General features: G+C 35.8%; 2 protein-coding genes across 4 annotated transcripts; one reads left to right on the top strand and one right to left on the bottom strand.

Annotated features, from left to right (window-relative positions):
* Nucleotides 1–293: 293 nt before the first annotated feature.
* LOC118040231 (protein PHOTOPERIOD-INDEPENDENT EARLY FLOWERING 1) lies at nucleotides 294–15,128 on the top strand. 3 transcript variants are annotated; one of them, XM_035047122.2, is made up of 20 exons: nucleotides 294–603; nucleotides 807–887; nucleotides 970–1,077; nucleotides 1,163–1,243; nucleotides 1,323–1,411; nucleotides 1,518–1,642; nucleotides 1,730–1,791; nucleotides 2,358–2,493; nucleotides 2,754–2,816; nucleotides 2,896–2,969; nucleotides 3,057–3,191; nucleotides 4,636–4,674; nucleotides 7,002–7,070; nucleotides 7,239–7,301; nucleotides 7,384–10,438; nucleotides 10,810–10,874; nucleotides 10,955–11,025; nucleotides 11,826–12,603; nucleotides 13,324–13,853; nucleotides 14,345–15,128. In XM_035047122.2, exons 1-20 carry the CDS (start codon nucleotides 544–546, stop codon nucleotides 14,733–14,735), a joined length of 6,075 nt encoding a protein of 2,024 aa, XP_034903013.1. In that variant the 5' UTR covers nucleotides 294–543; the 3' UTR covers nucleotides 14,736–15,128. The 3 variants fall into 3 exon arrangements, with proteins under 3 accessions (XP_034903013.1, XP_073261733.1, XP_073261735.1); XM_073405632.1 differs by having other exon boundaries at nucleotides 11,823–12,603; XM_073405634.1 differs by having other exon boundaries at nucleotides 2,896–2,976; nucleotides 3,088–3,191; nucleotides 11,823–12,603.
* Nucleotides 15,129–16,378: 1,250 nt separating this feature from the next.
* On the bottom strand, nucleotides 16,379–17,275 carry LOC118040232 (uncharacterized). Its single transcript, XM_035047124.2, has 2 exons — nucleotides 16,836–17,275; nucleotides 16,379–16,670 (listed from the first exon to the last, which is right to left on the bottom strand). The coding sequence occupies exons 1-2, from the start codon at nucleotides 17,031–17,033 to the stop codon at nucleotides 16,506–16,508; spliced, it is 363 nt and encodes a 120-aa protein (XP_034903015.1). The 5' UTR covers nucleotides 17,034–17,275; the 3' UTR covers nucleotides 16,379–16,505.
* Between the last annotated feature and the right edge of the window lie 1,688 nt (nucleotides 17,276–18,963).

The raw sequence follows: 18,963 nt of genomic DNA, 5'->3' as shown, positions 1-18,963 counted from the left end.
TCTACTCAAATTGGATACATTTATACTAGTTAAAATATATTGAGCAATTTATAGTCTAACCACTTCACTAAACAAGTACTTTTCCATGCTAGATGACTTTTGGATTAATTTGAAAGCACACGTTTAACAATTGCGTTTCATAACTCCTCCAAGTATTTTAATAGAAGGATTTGATTGGGAAAATTTCAGAGATGGGTGATCTAATTAATAAAATCAGCAGTTGGGGGACTCAATTGATAAACTATATATACTTGTAAGACTATGAGGTTTCCCGAGAAAACACAAAATATTTTTCTTCTGTTTATTTGTATTTTATACACAGTACGTAAAAAAAATACAAAAAAAAAAGTAAGGTGAAGAAAGGGACCAAATCTGAAACCCTAACGCCGAAGAAAAAGGAGGAGAAGAAGAAGCCTTCTAATGTGAAGAAGATAATTTCCTCACAATTTTATCACAGCCATTAGAGTCTTTTCCTTCTCCATCTCCTTCGGGCTCCTGTGGACATGCAGGCGGTTAATTTTATTTAAGAGAAAAAAAACGACAATGGCGTCGAAAGGCCCAAGGTCTAAGCTCGATCACGAGACCAGAGCTCGGCGTCAAAAGGTTTTTAGTTAGTCACTCTTTTTATTTTATTTGTTTTCTGAGTGAATGTGTGAAGGTTTTTTAAATGGACTTTGAAGAGCTAATTTCTACTTTTTCTAGTCATAATTTTGAAAAATAAGTAATCTTACTTAATTTCTATGCAAAATTTAGAAGTTTTGGGTTTATTGAATTTTCTATTATTTTATTGATAAATGGGTTTGTAGGCACTGGAAGCTCCGAGGGAGCCGCATCGCCCTAAGACTCACTGGGATCACGTCTTAGAGGAAATGGTTTGGTTGTCGAAGGTAACTCATTAAGTAGTTGATTGATGCATGCTTGAAAGTATTAAGTTTAGGTTTTCTCTTCTAATTAAACTGTTACTTACAGGACTTTGAGTCGGAGAGGAAATGGAAATTGGCACAAGCGAAGAAAGTGGCTTTAAGAGCCAGTAAGGGCATGTTGGATCAGGCCACCAGAGGAGAGAAGAAACTGAAGGTTCTGATTTCTTGATTCTTTATGATTTTTTTGGGTTATATCTCACTTGGAGAAGAATGGGCTGAATTGATTTCATTGGTATCAGGAAGAGGAGCAGCGGCTGCGAAAAGTTGCTCTTAATATTTCAAAGGATGTAAAGAAATTCTGGGTTAAAATAGAAAAGCTGGTAAATTTATCTATAATGATTTGATTCTTCATCAACTTTTTTTTTCTCTCTTTGAAACTGTATGCAACTGTTTCTCCAGGTACTTTACAAGCATCAGATGGTGCTTGATGAGAAGAAGAAAAAGGCACTTGATAAGCAACTTGAGTTTCTTCTAGGACAAACTGAGAGGTGGTGTTTCTTTTTCCTTATTCTTGTTTCTGACATTGACTTGGAACTTTGCCGTGTTAATTCTGTTTTGTGAATGGGCAATTGAATCTGCATTTTGTGTTGCTAGGTACTCTACAATGTTAGCAGAAAATCTAGTGGACAAACCATCTGAGCAATATGCTGCACAAGATAAACCGAGAATTGCATACAAGAAAGGAGATGATGCTATTATACCTGAGCAAGTCAATGATGGTAAGCAGAGTCACTTAGTTCGATTATTAGTTTCTTACTTAGGTAAGAGGCAGATATCCTTACCAAATGTTTGGCACAATTGTTTAGAGCCTCAGTTGGACACTACAGACAATGACGATGAGTATGATGTGCAATCTGAAGATGGAGTGGTGAGTTGCCTTTCGTGTCTCTGTCATCTTATGTAAAGTATTTTTCCCATATTTTTTTTTAACTCAAGATGTAGTTATAATTCAAAAACTCCTGTTTGCGATCAAATTAGGGTTGACTGTACTATCTGTCATTTGATCTGCTCATTTAGAGGCTGTTTGTTTTCGTGTTTAAAACTGCTTTTGAGTGCAATCTGAATTTTTTTTTATTTTTATTTTGATACATTTTCAAGCGAAAGCTTTTGAAAAGCACCTTGCACCACAATACCAAACACACTACTTCCTTGGGTGTGGCTTGTAGGATTCTACTGCTAGGAACCTGCTGAAATGGCATAAACTTATCTGTTGTTTATATATCATGCTTGAATGGTGAGATTCTGTTTTGGGTATACCCTTTTGCTTACTATTGTTTTCTCAGGTTCCTTATGTGAAGCTTTAAGCTGTATTTGATACTGCCCCATTTGTCAGCTAAAAAATTTGTGGAACTGTGATGGTCATTCCTTTGTTTGTCCTGCATTTTCAATTGGCATACAATTACTAACGATCTTGCTTTCTAATATTTGTTCTAGGAAGATGATGAGCATACTATTGAGGAAGATGAGGCTCTTATAACTGCAGAAGAAAGACAAGAAGAATTGGAAGCTCTGCACAATGAAACAGATATTCCACTCGAGGAGCTACTTAACCGTTATACTGTAGAGAAAGGTAGAAAGCTGTTCTCATGATTCTTTTTAATTTTTGGAGGTACCATTTTCCCCACACCTTTTATTCCATTTGCTGTGTTATGCGTGCTGTCTATGGTTATAACCACTTAAATAGTGCTGTGTATGAGTTGATGCAAACCGCTTTGTTAAAGGCTCTCTATCCCTGTCTACACGCACATGTATTTATCTAGATGACCTTGTTCACTGTGTTTCTTCTCTGCTATATCATTCAATTGGTTATTTCCCCACCTGTTTTTTCAGGTAGCAGAGAAAGTAGTGAAAATGGAGCAACGCCATCTGCAAATGGGGAAGACCATTGTGAGAGTAAGCTGCTGTGGATGAATCATGTCTCTGGCAAGCAATTTGATTGTCTGATGCTATTGTTTGGTTATATAATTTGCAGGAAAAGGAAACAATATGTCTGCTGCTAGTGACATGGAGATAAGCTGCTCACCTGTTAATGATAGTCGTCGTTGTGTAAGTTGTATGTGTTTATAGTTGCCATTGCTGAATTACTAAATTCAGCTAAAACGGTTCAACATAATGTCTATTATCTAATAATAGGGTGAAAATAATGGTGCCTTGCCCATTCCAGACAATGACTTATTGGAAATCAGGACCAACGAAACCAGATATCAGTTAAGTATTTCTGATGATCCAGCCAAAGAACGTGTGCCATATGATTTCAGTGATGAACAGGCAAGATACTACACACACACACACACACACACACACACCAGTCTCTGAACTCTCTGCCTTCATATTCTATTTTGTCCCTTCTAGGCTTCCTATGTCTAAATATAAGAGATTTAATTATCAGGTGTAAAGAAATATATACACATGCAAACAATCTGTTTCTGCAGATATGAATTTTTCATATAGTTTTTATTTTTGTCAATTTGGTGATTATTTGGGAAAATAAATCAATTTACTGTCAAGCAACAAGAACAGAATTTGACCTGGATCTCATTCTGAAAATCATCACTTGCATTTCTACTTCAGTAACAAATATTTGATGATCAAAGCTTGATTGTGGTAAAACTACTTCAGAAAATTAGTGGGGAACATGGAGAATGGACGAAGAAGGTTGTAGGTGATAGAATAAATTAATCGGTTGAGACTGATTTTTTTTGTAGCATTCATAACAGTCATTACTATTATCAAACCAATTGCAACTTTTTTTTATGATGTGGATTCAAAAAAATGCTGTTATATTGCTGTATAATGGTAATGGGACCCTAAGATGCTCTTAAAGATCAGTGTAATGGCTGATATTTAATGGTGAATCCATTTGAGGGACCAGAGGAATGAAAATAGAGTTGATGCCTCTCACATCAATTCTGGCTGCAAAGAACTGCTACTTGATTTCCTTTCTTTCAGTTATTCTTTTTTCCTTTTCTTGAATAATAAAGCAGATTCTTTCTTATATACACATGTATGGTTTTCAAACTTTCCCCCCCTCAATGCTATCTGCCAGGAATCTCATCTATTTCTTCTCCCTATGGAATTACGGGTTTCTGTTTTGATCAAGTGGGACTAACTTTTACTAGAAATATCTCAAGAGAAGAAAAGATAAACAAAAAATGGTTTAGATTTGAGGTGAAACACTTCTCTGCTGTTACAAAGTTCATCTGCTCTGATCTTCAAAAAGGAAGGCTAGTGTAAGGGGGGACGTGGTCTCATTTCCACATTTGCCCCAAGAGAACATTTTGTTATTTCAGAAAAGGGGAAACAAATAACTAAAGGAAGGAAATCAATTAGCTATTAATCAAAGTTTATTTACATACATACTACTACTGTTTTTCTGCACCAAATTTAATTCTTGCATATTCCAGGCATGAGCTCATCTATGAAAATATTAATATTTTTCTCCTCCTGCTGTGTGAAGCTTCAACCAAGTCCTGTTTCTTGAATTGCACTTGCTTATCTATGCAAAGCATGGTCAGCTATTGAAAAAAAAAAAAAACACCTTTTGACCCTGAGTTGTGTCCAAAATCTGTGCACTCCTATTACTTTGAAGCTGCCATTAGTTCACCACCTTTTTATTTGTTTTTCATTTAAAATTTTATTGCCAGTGTTATAATAAATGGTGTCATTGATTTATATTTGATATTTATACTCACTTGTATCTTCTGTGATGTAGGAAGATGGTGATTTTAATCTTGTTGCAGAAGAAGAAAAGGTACGTGTTAGCTATGATTTAGTCTTTCATGTAGTTATGATTCTGTTCTTACCCTCTTTCCTGGTCTTATAGTTTTTTCCCTTACAACCTGAGCATAAAATTTTATTTTTATTTTCAATAATGAATTTATTTTCCCAAATGCAAATTCAATAGAATCCATTTGTAAATTTTACATGGGATGAAGTTTTTTTTCAGTACCTTTCTATATATTGGTTGAAACTTGAAATAATGATTTTAATCAGTGTGTTGTTATGGCAGACGTTGATATGGCTTTTGCGTTTCTCTTGTTGGAAGTCTTATTGTTTCTAGGATGATATAAGAAGTCTGTGATGCATTCTGTTGAATGGAGGCTACTAGGTTAACCTTCCGGCTTCCATAGAGCTGTATCTGCTTCCATGCACAAGGCTAAACCCATAAGTTCACCCTTGTGTTATCCTAAATTTGTTGACTGAGCTCCTATGTAAATAACTTGGTTAGTCGAACCCTAAATTCTCCAATTTTGATCAATGAAGAATAATTAATTCAAATTGATATGTATGGTAGTATTTTTTTTCATGGCATTTATCCCCCCTTCTAATGTTTTACATGTCACTAATTTGAAACTTCAGAGGGTGCATTAATTGCTTGTTTCTAGTTAATGGTAAAAATCATGAATAAAGTTTGAAATACAAACAACCAGGCATAGAACATACTGTATGCTTTTCTGAAAACCAGATGAAAATTGCAAACAAAATCAAAGGGATCCAGATAAGCACTTGAACAAATAAAAAAACAAAGACAAACAGTAAACTATATATATATATATATATATATATATATAGAAACAATTGCACTTTTACATCTCCATTGAACCCCTTACAGTTTTTCATCTCTGTTGAAATGCGTTGCTGCAAGTAGTGCAGGGGTGTTGCCGGGGAAAACAGTGTTGGAGTACGTTGTGGGTGGAGGTTGCATTGTTGGTGGCATGACTGGTAGTGGCTATAGATCTTGCTTAAAGAGATAGCAGATTTGTTGTTTTTGGTTATGGATTGAAAGCATGAGAAAAGAACCGGAATTTGTTAGAAAAAAAGGCTCTTTTGTGTCCAGTACCAAAACCATTGAGTTATTCAATGACCTGCATTTCTTTTTGAAAAAGAAAAGAAAAGGACCTTTTTAGAGTAGTTTTCACTGGTTTGTTGGTTAAAAAGAGGTTTTGGTATGGGCTAACGAAATAGATTTTGTTGGATCAGTCTGAATAGTAAAGAGGTTGGAGATTGGGATTTCTATCCCATGACAGGAGGAAGAAATTGGACTTTGGGGACTTCACATGATTTTTCAATTTTAGATTTTCAGATCTGCAGTTGTGCAAATCACTAGGAGATTAAGCTCTTCCCATGTGTCAAGTTGAATAGAAATGCAGCCTCAACCAGATAAATCAATTTGCACCACCGCTGATGGCTCAGAATGTGCTAATCTGTGACTAGCAAGTATTTCCAAACTGAATAAAATTCTTACTTAAATACTAAACTTAAGAGAAAAAAAAACAAGATTAAATTTAAAGAAGAATACGAGCCACTGGATCATAATCTTAATGGGGGACCCAAATAGCAGGCCCACTAATCCACTGGCTCGTGTATTCTTGAAGTTTTTTATTCATATTCAGCATTACTCTAACAGAGAATAAATAAGAATAGTATAGATATTTGAATTTTTCTTCTTAAAATATTTTTTCTTTATTAAAAACTGTTGTGTATATATATATTCTGTTTCTTCTTTTCAGAATATACTAACACTCAAACAAACTGACTTTAATAATTTGGCTTTGACTGGCCATTTTATTTATGTAGGGGCTTATTGAAATTGATGAATTTAAGGTTTGATGGAAAATGATGCATGTCATAGGGGCTTAATTGACGCTAGATTTTATCGATTGAAATTGATGAATTTAAAGTTTGATTGACCAGGTTATTTATATAGGGGCTTAATTCATGAATTTTGGATAACGCAAGGACATACGTGTGAATTCAGCCAACTTTAAAACATCCTACTTTGCATGGAATTTATTGCAATGGGTTACTATGAAATGTTGTGACTGTCTGATTGTGTATTTCATCTTTCTTACAATCCTAAATCATACAATGAACTGAGTGTCGATTATTAGGTCCTCTTTGTTATATGTATTTAGATGTGATTATTAGGTCCTCCTCTCACTAAGTTTTGAACAGAATAGTTTTAATATGATCAAGTGAAGTTCAGATAGTACAATTTATGTGTATGCTCATTTGCCATGTTACAGATTTCAAAGGCTGAATTTTTTACTATGATTTGTCACTGGCTTCAATGTTCAGGATGACGAGACAACCTTGTTGGAGGAGGAAGAGCTGGCAAAAGCAGATTCAAAGAATCCCATAGATGAGGTAAAGAACTAGTTGGATGTATCATATTTCTTTGTGTTCCATAACCTTGTTTTTTGCTGAAGAAATCCATGGTTTTTCAACAAAATTTTATTATGACTCCTGATTGTCTTTGCTAGTTTAATTGGTTTATTTTTAATCACTCTGCCTGAGATAGCTGCTAATTCACAGATCTCATTGCTGCAAAAGGAGAGTGAAATCCCTTTGGAAGAATTGCTTGCAAGGTATACCAAGGTGGGTTAAAGAATTGCTTCTGAACAGACATTTTTCTCATATTGTATGTTGATTTATTTATATTATCCATGCCTTCTTATAGGAGCCTAGCAATGAAGTTTCAGAGGATGAATCTGAATATGCATCTTTATTATCAGACAATGTGTCAAATTCCCCAGGCCATGAAGATGAACTGAAGCAGCTGGATAACTCAATGGATGGAATTGTTGAACATGGAAACCATCCTCTTGTAGAAGAACAAGAAAAGGGAAATGAAAAATTTTCTGAAGATGGAAGGGAGAGTGAGAGTAGGATTGCTGATGCCGCTGCCGCTGCAAGATCTGCACAACCAACGGGCAATACATTCTCAACAACTAAAGTGCGCACGAAGTTCCCTTTTCTTCTTAAGTACCCTCTTCGTGAATATCAACATATAGGCCTTGATTGGCTTGTTACAATGTATGAGAAAAGATTAAATGGGATTCTAGCTGATGAAATGGGGCTTGGAAAGACAATCATGACTATTGCTTTGCTTGCACACCTGGCATGTGAAAAGGGAATATGGGGTCCTCATCTGATTGTGGTTCCCACAAGTGTCATGCTTAACTGGGAAACAGAGTTTCTTAAATGGTGTCCTGCCTTCAAGATTTTAACATATTTTGGCAGTGCAAAAGAGCGTAAATGCAAGAGGCAAGGTTGGCTGAAACCAAACTCCTTCCATGTATGCATAACAACTTACAGACTGGTTATACAGGATTCAAAAGTCTTCAAAAGGAAGAAATGGAAGTATTTGATATTGGATGAAGCTCATCTGATTAAAAATTGGAAGTCTCAGAGATGGCAAACTCTTTTAAACTTTAATTCAAAACGACGAATCTTATTAACTGGTACACCTCTGCAGAATGATCTCATGGAACTCTGGTCACTGATGCATTTCTTGATGCCCCACGTCTTTCAATCTCATCAGGAATTCAAGGACTGGTTTAGCAATCCAATAACTGGGATGGTGGAGGGACAAGAAAGAGTGAACAAAGAAGTTGTTGATCGTTTGCATAATGTTCTCCGTCCATTCATCCTCCGTCGATTGAAAAGGGATGTGGAGAAGCAGCTGCCCATGAAACATGAGCATGTCATCTATTGTAGACTTTCAAGGAGGCAGCGTAACTTGTATGAGGATTTCATTGCTAGCTCAGAGACACAAGCTACCCTTGCCACTGCCAACTTTTTTGGGATGATCAGTATCATAATGCAACTTCGTAAAGTTTGTAACCATCCTGACTTATTTGAGGGTCGTCCAATTATTAGTTCTTTTGATATGGCTGGTATAGACATGCAATTAAGTAGTTCTGTTTGTTCAATGCTTTCACCTGGGCCATTTTCATCAGTGGATCTTTGTGCTTCGGGGCTTATATTTACTCATCTTGATTTTATCATGGCCTCATGGGAGTACGATGAAGTAAAGTCTATTGCAACTCCATCAAGATTAATTAAAGAGCGTTCCAACCTGGATAACATAGAAGTTGGACCGGGATCCAAACATTTGAAGAAGTTGCCTGGAACAAATATTTTTGAAGAGATTAGAAAGTCATTATTGGAGGAGAGATTAAGAGAAGTGAAGGAACGGGCAGCATCTATTGCATGGTGGAATTCCTTGAGGTGTCAGAAAAAACCCATATACTCAACAACCCTAAGAGAACTTCTCACAGTGAAGCATCCCATCTATGATGTCAATCGCCATAAAACTGAGCGACTCTCCTACTTGTACTTCTCTAAGCTGGGTGATGTTATTGTCTCTCCAATTAAACGGTTCCAGAAGATGATTGATCTCGTGGAATCATTTATGTTTGCAATTCCAGCAGCACGTACCCCTGTACCTGTCTCCTGGTGTAGTCAGACTAGAACTCCAGTGTTTCTTCATTCAACTTATGAGGAGAAATGCTCTGAAATGTTGTTACCTCTTCTTTCACCTATTAGACCTGCAATTGTTCGGAGACAACTTTATTTCCCAGACAGGCGTCTAATACAGTTTGACTGTGGTAAATTGCAGGAGCTTGCAATTTTGCTCAGGAAGTTGAAGTCAGAAGGACACAGGGTATTAATATTCACACAGATGACTAAGATGCTTGATATTTTGGAGGTTTTCATGAACTTGTATGGCTACACTTACATGCGCTTAGATGGATCCACTCAACCAGAGGAGAGACAAACATTAATGCAGCGTTTCAACACAAATCCCAAAATCTTTATCTTCATTTTATCAACCCGTAGTGGAGGTGTTGGCATCAATCTTGTTGGGGCAGATACTGTAATCTTCTATGATAGTGACTGGAATCCTGCTATGGATCAACAGGCCCAAGATCGCTGCCATCGGATAGGACAGACACGTGAAGTACATATCTACAGGTTAATCAGTGAGAGCACCATTGAAGAAAACATCTTAAAGAAAGCCAATCAGAAGCGTGCTCTTGATGATCTAGTTATACAGAGTGGAGGGTACAATACGGAATTTTTCAAGAAGCTTGATCCTATGGAATTATTCTCAGGGCATAAAACACTTCAGATTAAGAATATGCAGAGGGAGAAAAACCATAACAATGGAAATGAGGTGTCTTTGTCTACTGCAGATGTGGATGCTGCTCTGAAATATGCAGAAGATGAAGCAGATTACATGGCATTGAAGAAAGTCGAACAGGAAGAGGCTGTAGACAACCAAGAGTTTACTGAAGAGGCCATTGGGAGATTGGAAGATGAAGAATTTGTGAATGATGATGATATGAAGGCTGATGAGCCTACAGACCATGAGATGACAACTTATAGTAAAGATGTTGCTGTGAATTTAAAAGAGAATGGTTGCATTGAAGAGAGAGCTGTAACTTTTACTGGCAATGAAGATGTTGATACGTTGGCTGATGTCAAACAGATGGCAGCGGCGGCTGCGGCTGCTGGACAAGCTATCTCATCATTTGAGAATCAGCTACGTCCAATTGACAGATATGCGGTTCAGTTTCTGGAATTGTGGGATCCAATTATAGACAAAGCAGCCTTGGAATCTCAAGTTGGGTTTGAGGAGACCGAATGGGAGCTTGATCGTATTGAGAAGTACAAGGAGGAAATGGAAGCTGAGATTGATGATGACGAGGAACCATTGGTGTATGAAAGTAAGCATTTTTCTTTTGTGCTAGTTTGTCCTTGAATGAATCAAATCTACAAATTAGTAACTTGTAATACTTCTTTCTGAAAAAAGTGGTAGTGTTTTTTTAGTCTTGATAGCAAAGCATGATGGTGGGATAGAAATATTGAAATCATGTTTTTCTCCTTTTAATCGTTTCTATTTTTCTTGTTGAAATCATTTCTAAAACTCGTAATTTGGGTTTCAAGACCTTTCTTCAACTTAAGCTTATAATGAATAACTACATGGCATGTGATATCGAGTTTCTATTTTTCATTTGAATTTTTTAGGATAAGCAATTTTTATATTATGTACAGTGCCAATCATAAGCAGAAGTGATGATTTTTCTCCTTGTATCAGGATGGGATGCTGATTTTGCGACTGAGGCATACCGACAAGAAGTTGAGGCGTTAACTCAACATCAGGTTAGTGAATTTTGTCACATGCTGTAAATTTTATTTTCCTTGAATGTGTCTGAAAGCTTATTATTATTGTGTTTGTTTAGCTGTTGGAAGAACAGGAAGCTGAAGCTAATGAGAAGGAAGGTGCAGATGATGGACATTTAGATGCTATGGTGTAAGACAATTCTGAACTTATCATGAATTTATTGTGCTGGCTATCTAACTTTGTTTATTAAAAAGGATGAAATTAAGGTGTTTTGGGATGTAGGTCAGCAATTAGGTAACTTTTTTTGTCTTTTTAATTTTTTATGGCCGAGGGCTGAGGGTGTTCTGTTATTTTATACTTACTCTCTCTTGTGGCAGCATGTGGCTTTTGGAAGCGAATGCCCTAGTATCATTAAAATTTCACACAAGCCGTTGATATTTACCAGGCAGTGCATTTGTAGTGTGGGAGACACATGTTGGAGGTCTCCTGGGCACAAACTACTGCAATGACAAGTTGTTAATGCTGAATAGAATGGATGCTTCAGTATAGATTGAGTTTTTTGACCATTTATGGTTCCACTGAGACATCACTTAAATGGTTCAGATATTAATGTCATTAATAAATATGAATAAAATTGAAACTTGCATTCTAACCGAGCTATTCAACTCCCCATCTTGAGATGAAACTAAATAGTGCATGAGGGTTGGGTTTAGAACAATGCTTTAGACAAAGGGAAAACAGAGCCTTGTGCCAAATCCTTGTTGCATGGGTAGTTTTTTGGTCATTAAGAATGAAGCAGGCACTGCTCTCCTTACTTTCCATGAATCTGTCTGACAAGCTTGCTGCTATGTATTCTGGTGGTAAACTTGGAAAAATCATTCCGCTTTATTGTCTCTAAAGGTCGCTATTTCTCGGGCACACCTGAGTGGCACTTGTTCCTTTTATTGTCAGATCAAATGCTCAGCTACTAACCTGTTTCATTTTAGCAGGTATAAAATGCCACGTAATCCTAAATTGAAGTCTAAGAAGAAACCAAAGAAAGCCAAGTTCAAATCTCTGAAGAAAGAATCTTTGACTTCTGAATTGAAACATGTGAAAGAGGAGGAATCAATGGAAACTTTGTCTGTAGATGATGATGATGATGATGGTACATATTCGGATACGATGTCTCCTTGTTCCAGTATGCGGAGAAAGCGTAAGAAAGCAGAATCAGCAATTGGTATTGACAAAACGAGGTCAAAGAAGAAGACTAAGAAATTCAAAAAGGGACCCGAAACGTGCACTTTTAATGTAGATTCAGACCTGTCTGGAAAGCAGCATGACAAATCTATGGAACTAAAACCAAATGAGGTTGTGGTTTCCGATATTGAGCAGAAACCAGCTAGCAGGAGCAAAATGGGAGGGAAAATATCCATCAGTACCATGCCAGTGAAACGGGTTTTGATGATAAAGCCAGAGAAGTTGAAGAAGGGGAATGTTTGGTTGAAAGATTGTGTTCCACCACCTGATTTATGGATGCCACAGGAGGATGCAGTATTATGTGCTGTTGTACATGAATATGGTCCACATTGGAGCTTGGTCAGTGAAACTCTGTATGGGATGACTGCTGGTGGGTTTTATCGGGGAAGATACCGCCATCCAGTTCATTGCTGTGAGAGATTTAGGGAGCTAATCCACAGATATGTTTTATTTTCTCCAGAAAATCTTATTAATAATGAAAAGATGAGCAACATGGTCTCTGGGAAGGCCCTTCTGAAAGTAACCGAGGTAAGTCTGATTTCCTTTGCATTCAAATGTGTTCCATATGGAGAAATTAGGGAAAGAAGATGCTGAGAATAGGAAAAGACTCCTGAAGACATTCATTTATTTAATCAGACTTGCTAATTGAAAACTGGATGCTTATTTGCACTCGTGAACCTTATTCAGTCATTGTCCTGCAGATACTAACCACACTGTTCAGTAATTCCAACAATTGATTGATATCAGTTACTGATGTTTGGATTAGCTATCCCTTTGGTTTTTGTTATTCAATTTTTTTATATATTTATTTGTTTTGGTGCTCAAAAGATAGTAAAACAGGCTCTTTGGCCATAGAAGAAATGCTTTAATTAACTGTTAATCATTAATATTCATCACGGGTTTGGGATTTATGATGTACCATCGAATAGGATTCAACTAATGCAAATTTCTTGGTGATTAATAACAATAAACTTTATCAGCCTGCATAGGCATTATCTCCAAAACTGCAGTTATGCACGTTTTTTTTTCTCAGAATAATCTAATTCTGAATATATGCGTATATGATCATAGTGAAACTACTACTACTTAAAAAAATGCCTGCTGCATTTTTTATGACTTTGAGTGAAAATCAATTTTAATGATTGATGGGAAATATCACAATATAACTAGAGAGAACAATAGTTTGGTAATTCTATGATGAAATAGATTACAGTAAAGCTTGTGCTGATTGATTTTTTGTTGCATCAGGATAACATACGGATGTTGTTAAATGTTGTTGCTGAGCAGCCAGACCATGAGTTACTTCTCCAGAAGCACTTCACAGCCCTGCTTTCTTCTGTGTGGAGGGTGAAATCTCATGTTGAAAATCAACAAAACATGCCATCATCTCGAAATGCCCTTTATAACAGTGAAAGGGTTTTCAATTCTTCTGTCAATCCGTTACCTTGGAACTCCTTGATGGAATCGGCAAAAAGAATGAAATTCACTAATTTGGGACAGAGTACCAAGTTGCTGGCAGCTGCACTCCATGATGCCAGCAGTAGAAGGCCAGGTGATAGAGTTTCCAATTCCAATGTGAATGAAGAAGCTCCTGCTATTGGCGAGAAGCTGGAAATAACATTGGAATTCCAAAAGGAGGAAAATGATTATTTGATTCCATTCCCACCTGTAATAAGTTTGTCAATACCTGGCTCAGCACCATGGACATCTGTAAATAAGGATAGAGTGGCGGCTCACCATCTCAGGGCATCCACAAGCATAGCTGAAAATCGATTCAGGTATGTTTTCTTGCAATCATGAAGATTACATGGATCTGCTTGTGTGGTATGGATATCTCCTTGTATTTCCTGTTTGATGACATTGAAGACACCTGCGTTAGCAGCGCAGTATTGTTGGACAGAGAGTTTAAGGTTTCACTCTTGCAATGCATTCAATTTGTTACTTTCTTGTACTGGAACTGGGTTGACCGATTGACTTGTGCTGCTTTTGTTTTCTTCACCACTGGCAGCTATAGTGCTTGGCTAGTCTCTTGATTTTCATGCATTTTATCAATTTCTTGAAATTTTAATGCATCTTTTCCAAAATCCCCGGAGATTTGTTTTATTACGAGTGAATGTAAATATTGAGGAATTGATATGTGGTACTGAGGCCATTTATCATTAGTTTCAGGTGCTAACAAAATGAATCCATGCAATTGGTATGTGAAACATGTACAAGTATTTAATTCTTTAGCAACTGGCTAAAAGTCTTTTTTTCTCCCTCTTCACAGGGATGCAGCAAGAGCTTCATCATCTGTGTTACCAGCAAATGATTTGAAGTTGTGGCTGGCCTCAAAGACTCAGTCCTTGGGAAAGCACAAGCTATCCGTCTCGTCAACCAAGCCTCCTAGGTCAAAGGCGAGGAAAACTTTGCTGGAGCGAAATGAAGGACACGCCGAGCCTGTAATGCAACCACCGTCAGTTAGGGATCCCAATTTAAGGTTTGACCTGCCACCAGCAGTCATCCAGGATGATACGGATGGGTTTTCTATTTCATGCATGGAAAAAGAACTTTCAGTGGAAACGGGGATCTCCGAAGCTGTCCCGCATAACTATGTTCCTGATTTGATATCGGGTCTTGATGATTATTCTTTGTTGCCAGAATACACTGACATTGGATAGGATTAAACTAGAGAACCAAACAACATTTTCTCGGCTTTGGCTCTCATGACAAATAATGTCTTCTGGTCGGAGAATCACCTACAGTTGGGCGACCATAATTGTGTTGCCGGGACATGATGGAATCAACTGCCCATTTTAGGGGCGCCAATCAAGGACATGGTTTCTCGCAAGGAGGATCAGAAGTGGCTCTGCAGGAAGGATCCCCAGGGTAATGAAATTACAAAATGTAACATAATTTTTTGAATCCGATTCTTATTGGGGGATGTGTGCCAGGCCAGTTTTGTTGGGGTCAGTTAAATGATCAATTTACAGCATATTTCCGCATAGAAAGGAATTAGGGTAGGGCAATAGATACGAATGAAAAATGAAAGGTTGAGTCTCTCTCTCTCTCTCTCTCTCTCCCTCTCCCTCTCCCTCTCTCTCTCTCTGTCTACTCTAAACCCTAACCACCTGCAACTTGTTTGATTCCAATCTTCAATTAATTGCTAGCTGAAGCTCATGCTAGGTAGGGTGTGTGATGGTTCTGATTCCCAAGCTAAGTAAGATAGCCATTCAAAGCATGTAAATTGATTATAAATTCTGCATTTTTTACCTTCTAGAGTTAATTGTAAGGGTATAATTAAAGAAAATGAAAGTAATAAAGAATTATAAAAGCATGAATATCAAACAAGTGTTAATGGGAGGTTTGCTTGGTTCTGCTTCTTGAAACGATAATTTAGGTACACAATATTATTATTATTATTATTATTATTATCAAATATATCTAACATTAACAATATCCATCTCCGTGTGTGTATTATATATATATATATATAAACAACTCTAATTTGTATTTAACTTGTCAAATTTGTTGAATCACCCCAAAAAGAGGAGGAAAAGAAAGGGATTTAGGCTCCGTTTGTTTGCAGGAAAGTAGTTTCCTTTTGGAAAGTGAATTCCGGGGAAAGTAAATTCCTGGAAAGTGAATTCCGGGAAAGTATTTTCCGATGTTTGTGTTATGGAAAATGAACTGGAAAATACTTTCCAGTGTTTGGTTGTGTTATGGAAAATGAACTGCAAAATAATTTATTAATGAATTAAATTTTTTTCAAGTTTATCTAATATATATAAAATATTTAATCACTTACAATTGTCATAACCCAATTTTTGACCTTTTTATTTTTATTATTTAAAAAAAAAGATGATGAAAAATAAAAATAAAATAAATGAAGGATTAATTAAAATTTGGGTAAGGGCAACATGATTGGAAGTTTAAAGATTTAATTAAACTCTTGACTAGTTTAATTAATTAAATCAAGGTTTAACTGGAGAATTGATTTAATTAAAATTTAGAAATCAAGAGTTTAATTGAAGAATTAATAAGTTTGAGGAATAATTAAACTTTGATTTAATCCTACAGTAGCAAGTGAATTATATCACTGACTACTGTGGCAAGTGAATTATATTGCTTGCCACTGTAGCAAGTGAAGGCGCACGCCGAAAGGAAAGTGTTTTCCTTTTCTAACAGAAGGAAAACACTTTCCTTCGAGCACGTTATTAATTCTAGGTGGATGGAATTCAGTTTCCTTTCGCCGCCAAACATAGGAAAATCAGGAAGTGAATTCCAGGAATTCACTTTCCTGCAATCAAACACGGCCTTAATGTAATTGAAGAAATAACAACTCTCGGTGTTGTTTATAAAATTATACACCCGCAAGTGTGGCAGGTGCTGGAAAAACAAGTTTTTCTTTAAATTTCTTTCTGAACATCCATGGCTCTCAAGTATAACTCCTAATTGTCTTCTTTCTTTTCTCCTGTTACCTTCTCCTCAGCATTCTTGGTTTGTTCTTTCTCTGATTCAGCCGCAGGAGCCTCAGTTGCCTGCTGCTCTTGGTTTTGCTTGCATGGAACCTCCTCTTCCTTGCTTTCGCTTGTTGTTTCCATCTTTACTTCATTCTGGAAAAGCATTTGAAATGACTTAAGAACAACTTGATCGATCCATGGGTAAAATTGCATGGCAATAATCATGCATGGATGGATGTTTGAGAAAATAATGGAAGGCAAAAAAATAATTACAAAAACAGCATAGAATGACAAAACTGTCTTAAGGTATTTAATTACCTCATTAAGCAATGATCCAAGGGACTTCTTATCATCGTCACTCTTCTCGGCATTTTCTTCTTCAACCTTTTCTCCGGCCTCTAGCTCAACCTTCACAGTTTCATTGTTCTCCGTGGTTTCCTCCATGGGAGGCTCGGGTGCTGGGGCGGAGCCAACCTCGTCCTTCAAGTCCTTTGGTACACTAGCACAGCCTCCCATATTTGATGTTCAGAGACTAAATTCCCTCTCCTCCTTTTTTTCTCGGTTTTTGAAAGAGGAGAGAGCAAATTGATAATGCCTTTATGAGGTTGAGATGCACAGAGTTTTTCTGGTTTTCAAGTACTATATATAGAGAGTGGAATGTTTTCTTCTCTTGTAGAAGCTAGCTACCTACCGGGTTTCTCTCTGTGGCTTGGAAAGATTTTAGGTGTAATTTTCAGAATTAGTACTCAGCAGGTTTGCTTTTAATAGTCACAGGCTGTGGCTGTTCTTAATTGCTCATCATTTACCAGTTGTGTATGCTTAAAAATAGACGACCCCATTTGCCACCTTTCCAGCTTTGCACTTTTCCTGTTTTGAGACTTTTGGCACCCTTCTTTTTTTTTTTTTTTTTTTTTGCTCTTTCTATTTTTGTACACGTGCTCAAACTTCAAAGTCAGCAAGTTATCCGTGTTCCGGTGATTAATATTTTGGTTGTTGCTGTGAGAATGTGGTTTTTTAAAAAATAAAAAAATATATTTTTAGTTGTGGTTTTAGAAAAAAAAATAAATTTTAAAAATATATATTTGAATAAAACTATTATGAGATAGATTTTAGCTTGTAAGAAAAATAAAAAAAACAGATTTTTATTAATAAAAATCATGTTATTTTAACTTTTATAAAACCAATATTTAAAACATAATTATAAATTAGACTTGATATAAAATGCAGAAATTATTGTGCTAACCAAATAACTTTTTCTCTATGGCTAGACAAAAAACAAAAGTTATTATAATACCACACCATCTCTTATCCTCATGTGAAGAGTTTTTGTAGCTATATTTATAAGATTCAACCTAGCTTGACTAGTCAACCTGGTGATCTAAGAATCCAAAGCCTAGTATGAGCTAGAGGTGTTAAAAAAATTTGATACATCTTTAATATTTGTAATATTTAACTTGACTAAACCCATTAAAGTCAAATAAGTGAATATTATTGATTATATTGGATGAAAAAAAATCTAAGAAATAGATATTACGAGTGGAGACAAACTATCTAAATATCAAATAATTCTTGATTGCAAATAAAACAAAGGTTAGCGCATGATAAAAATAAATAAAATAGCGACCCTTAAAATACAATGATAAACTAGGTTGCTTTTTAAGATATTGTTTTGATGGAATATGATCATTGCTGCAGCATGTTCCAATCAGTTACACGTGGTGTTATCATATTTATGTAAATATATATATTTATTATTAATGAAGACTTAATTTATCTTTTCATATAATATTAGATTAATAAATCTAAAGTAAATATAAAGTTCATGGAGGAAAAATGCTTTGCAAAAGAATTTATAAAGTTATTATAGTTATGAGATTCATATTATATTAAAACATTGTTTTTAAAATGTTCTTGGTTGATGCTTTCTCAAATATTGGACATTCATTAAAGTTGCAAAGACTAATATATATTATGTCATTTCTTTTATGAAAGAAAACAGTTATTCTCATAAACTGAGGTATAAAGGATATTTAGAATTAATATGTAGGTGCTTGTTATAAGACATATATATTGAATTGACCCGTATGAGAATTCAAGATGAAGAGATCATTTATGTTTATGAAAAGGTTTACGTAATGATTGTGTAAATGATCCTTATACTTGAGATCACTAAGTTATTTTATATAGAAAATATTATATTTCGATCATGTTACATGTTATCTTAATAGAGATAATGAAATAGCAGACATTAAGTATATCATGAACTATATGAAGGTATTAAGTGATCAAGAAATGATTCATCACCCTAAATGAATTATGAAAAATATTTCATTTGTTCTCAGATAGTATTAACTGAGAAATTTTTAGCTAAGATAGAATGGAATTTAAAAAGAATTTCAAATCTTATCCAAACGATCAATAACTATTATGTAGAGAACAAACATGA

This window comes from Populus alba, chromosome 1 (assembly GCF_005239225.2).
Source record: "Populus alba chromosome 1, ASM523922v2, whole genome shotgun sequence".
Classification (NCBI taxonomy): Eukaryota; Viridiplantae; Streptophyta; class Magnoliopsida; order Malpighiales; family Salicaceae; genus Populus; species Populus alba.
The sequence above is the reverse complement of the archived record's forward strand: the minus strand, read 5'-3'. Positions and strand labels throughout refer to the sequence as shown.

What these genes read in the sequence shown, in the direction of transcription:
- LOC118040231 (XM_073405632.1), top strand. Translation starts at nt 544, where the DNA reads ATGGCGTCGAAAGGCCCAAGGTCTAAGCTCGATCACGAGACCAGAGCT. An exon ending in TTGTTGCAGAAGAAGAAAAG is followed by an intron (nt 4,675 to 7,001) that starts GTACGTGTTAGC and finishes TTCAATGTTCAG; the next exon opens with GATGACGAGACAACCTTGTT. An exon ending in GGAACCATTGGTGTATGAAA is followed by an intron (nt 10,439 to 10,809) that starts GTAAGCATTTTT and finishes TCCTTGTATCAG; the next exon opens with GATGGGATGCTGATTTTGCG.
- LOC118040232 (XM_035047124.2), bottom strand. Translation starts at nt 17,033, where the DNA reads ATGGGAGGCTGTGCTAGTGTACCAAAGGACTTGAAGGACGAGGTTGGC. An exon ending in TTGGATCATTGCTTAATGAG is followed by an intron (nt 16,671 to 16,835) that starts GTAATTAAATAC and finishes ATGCTTTTCCAG; the next exon opens with AATGAAGTAAAGATGGAAAC.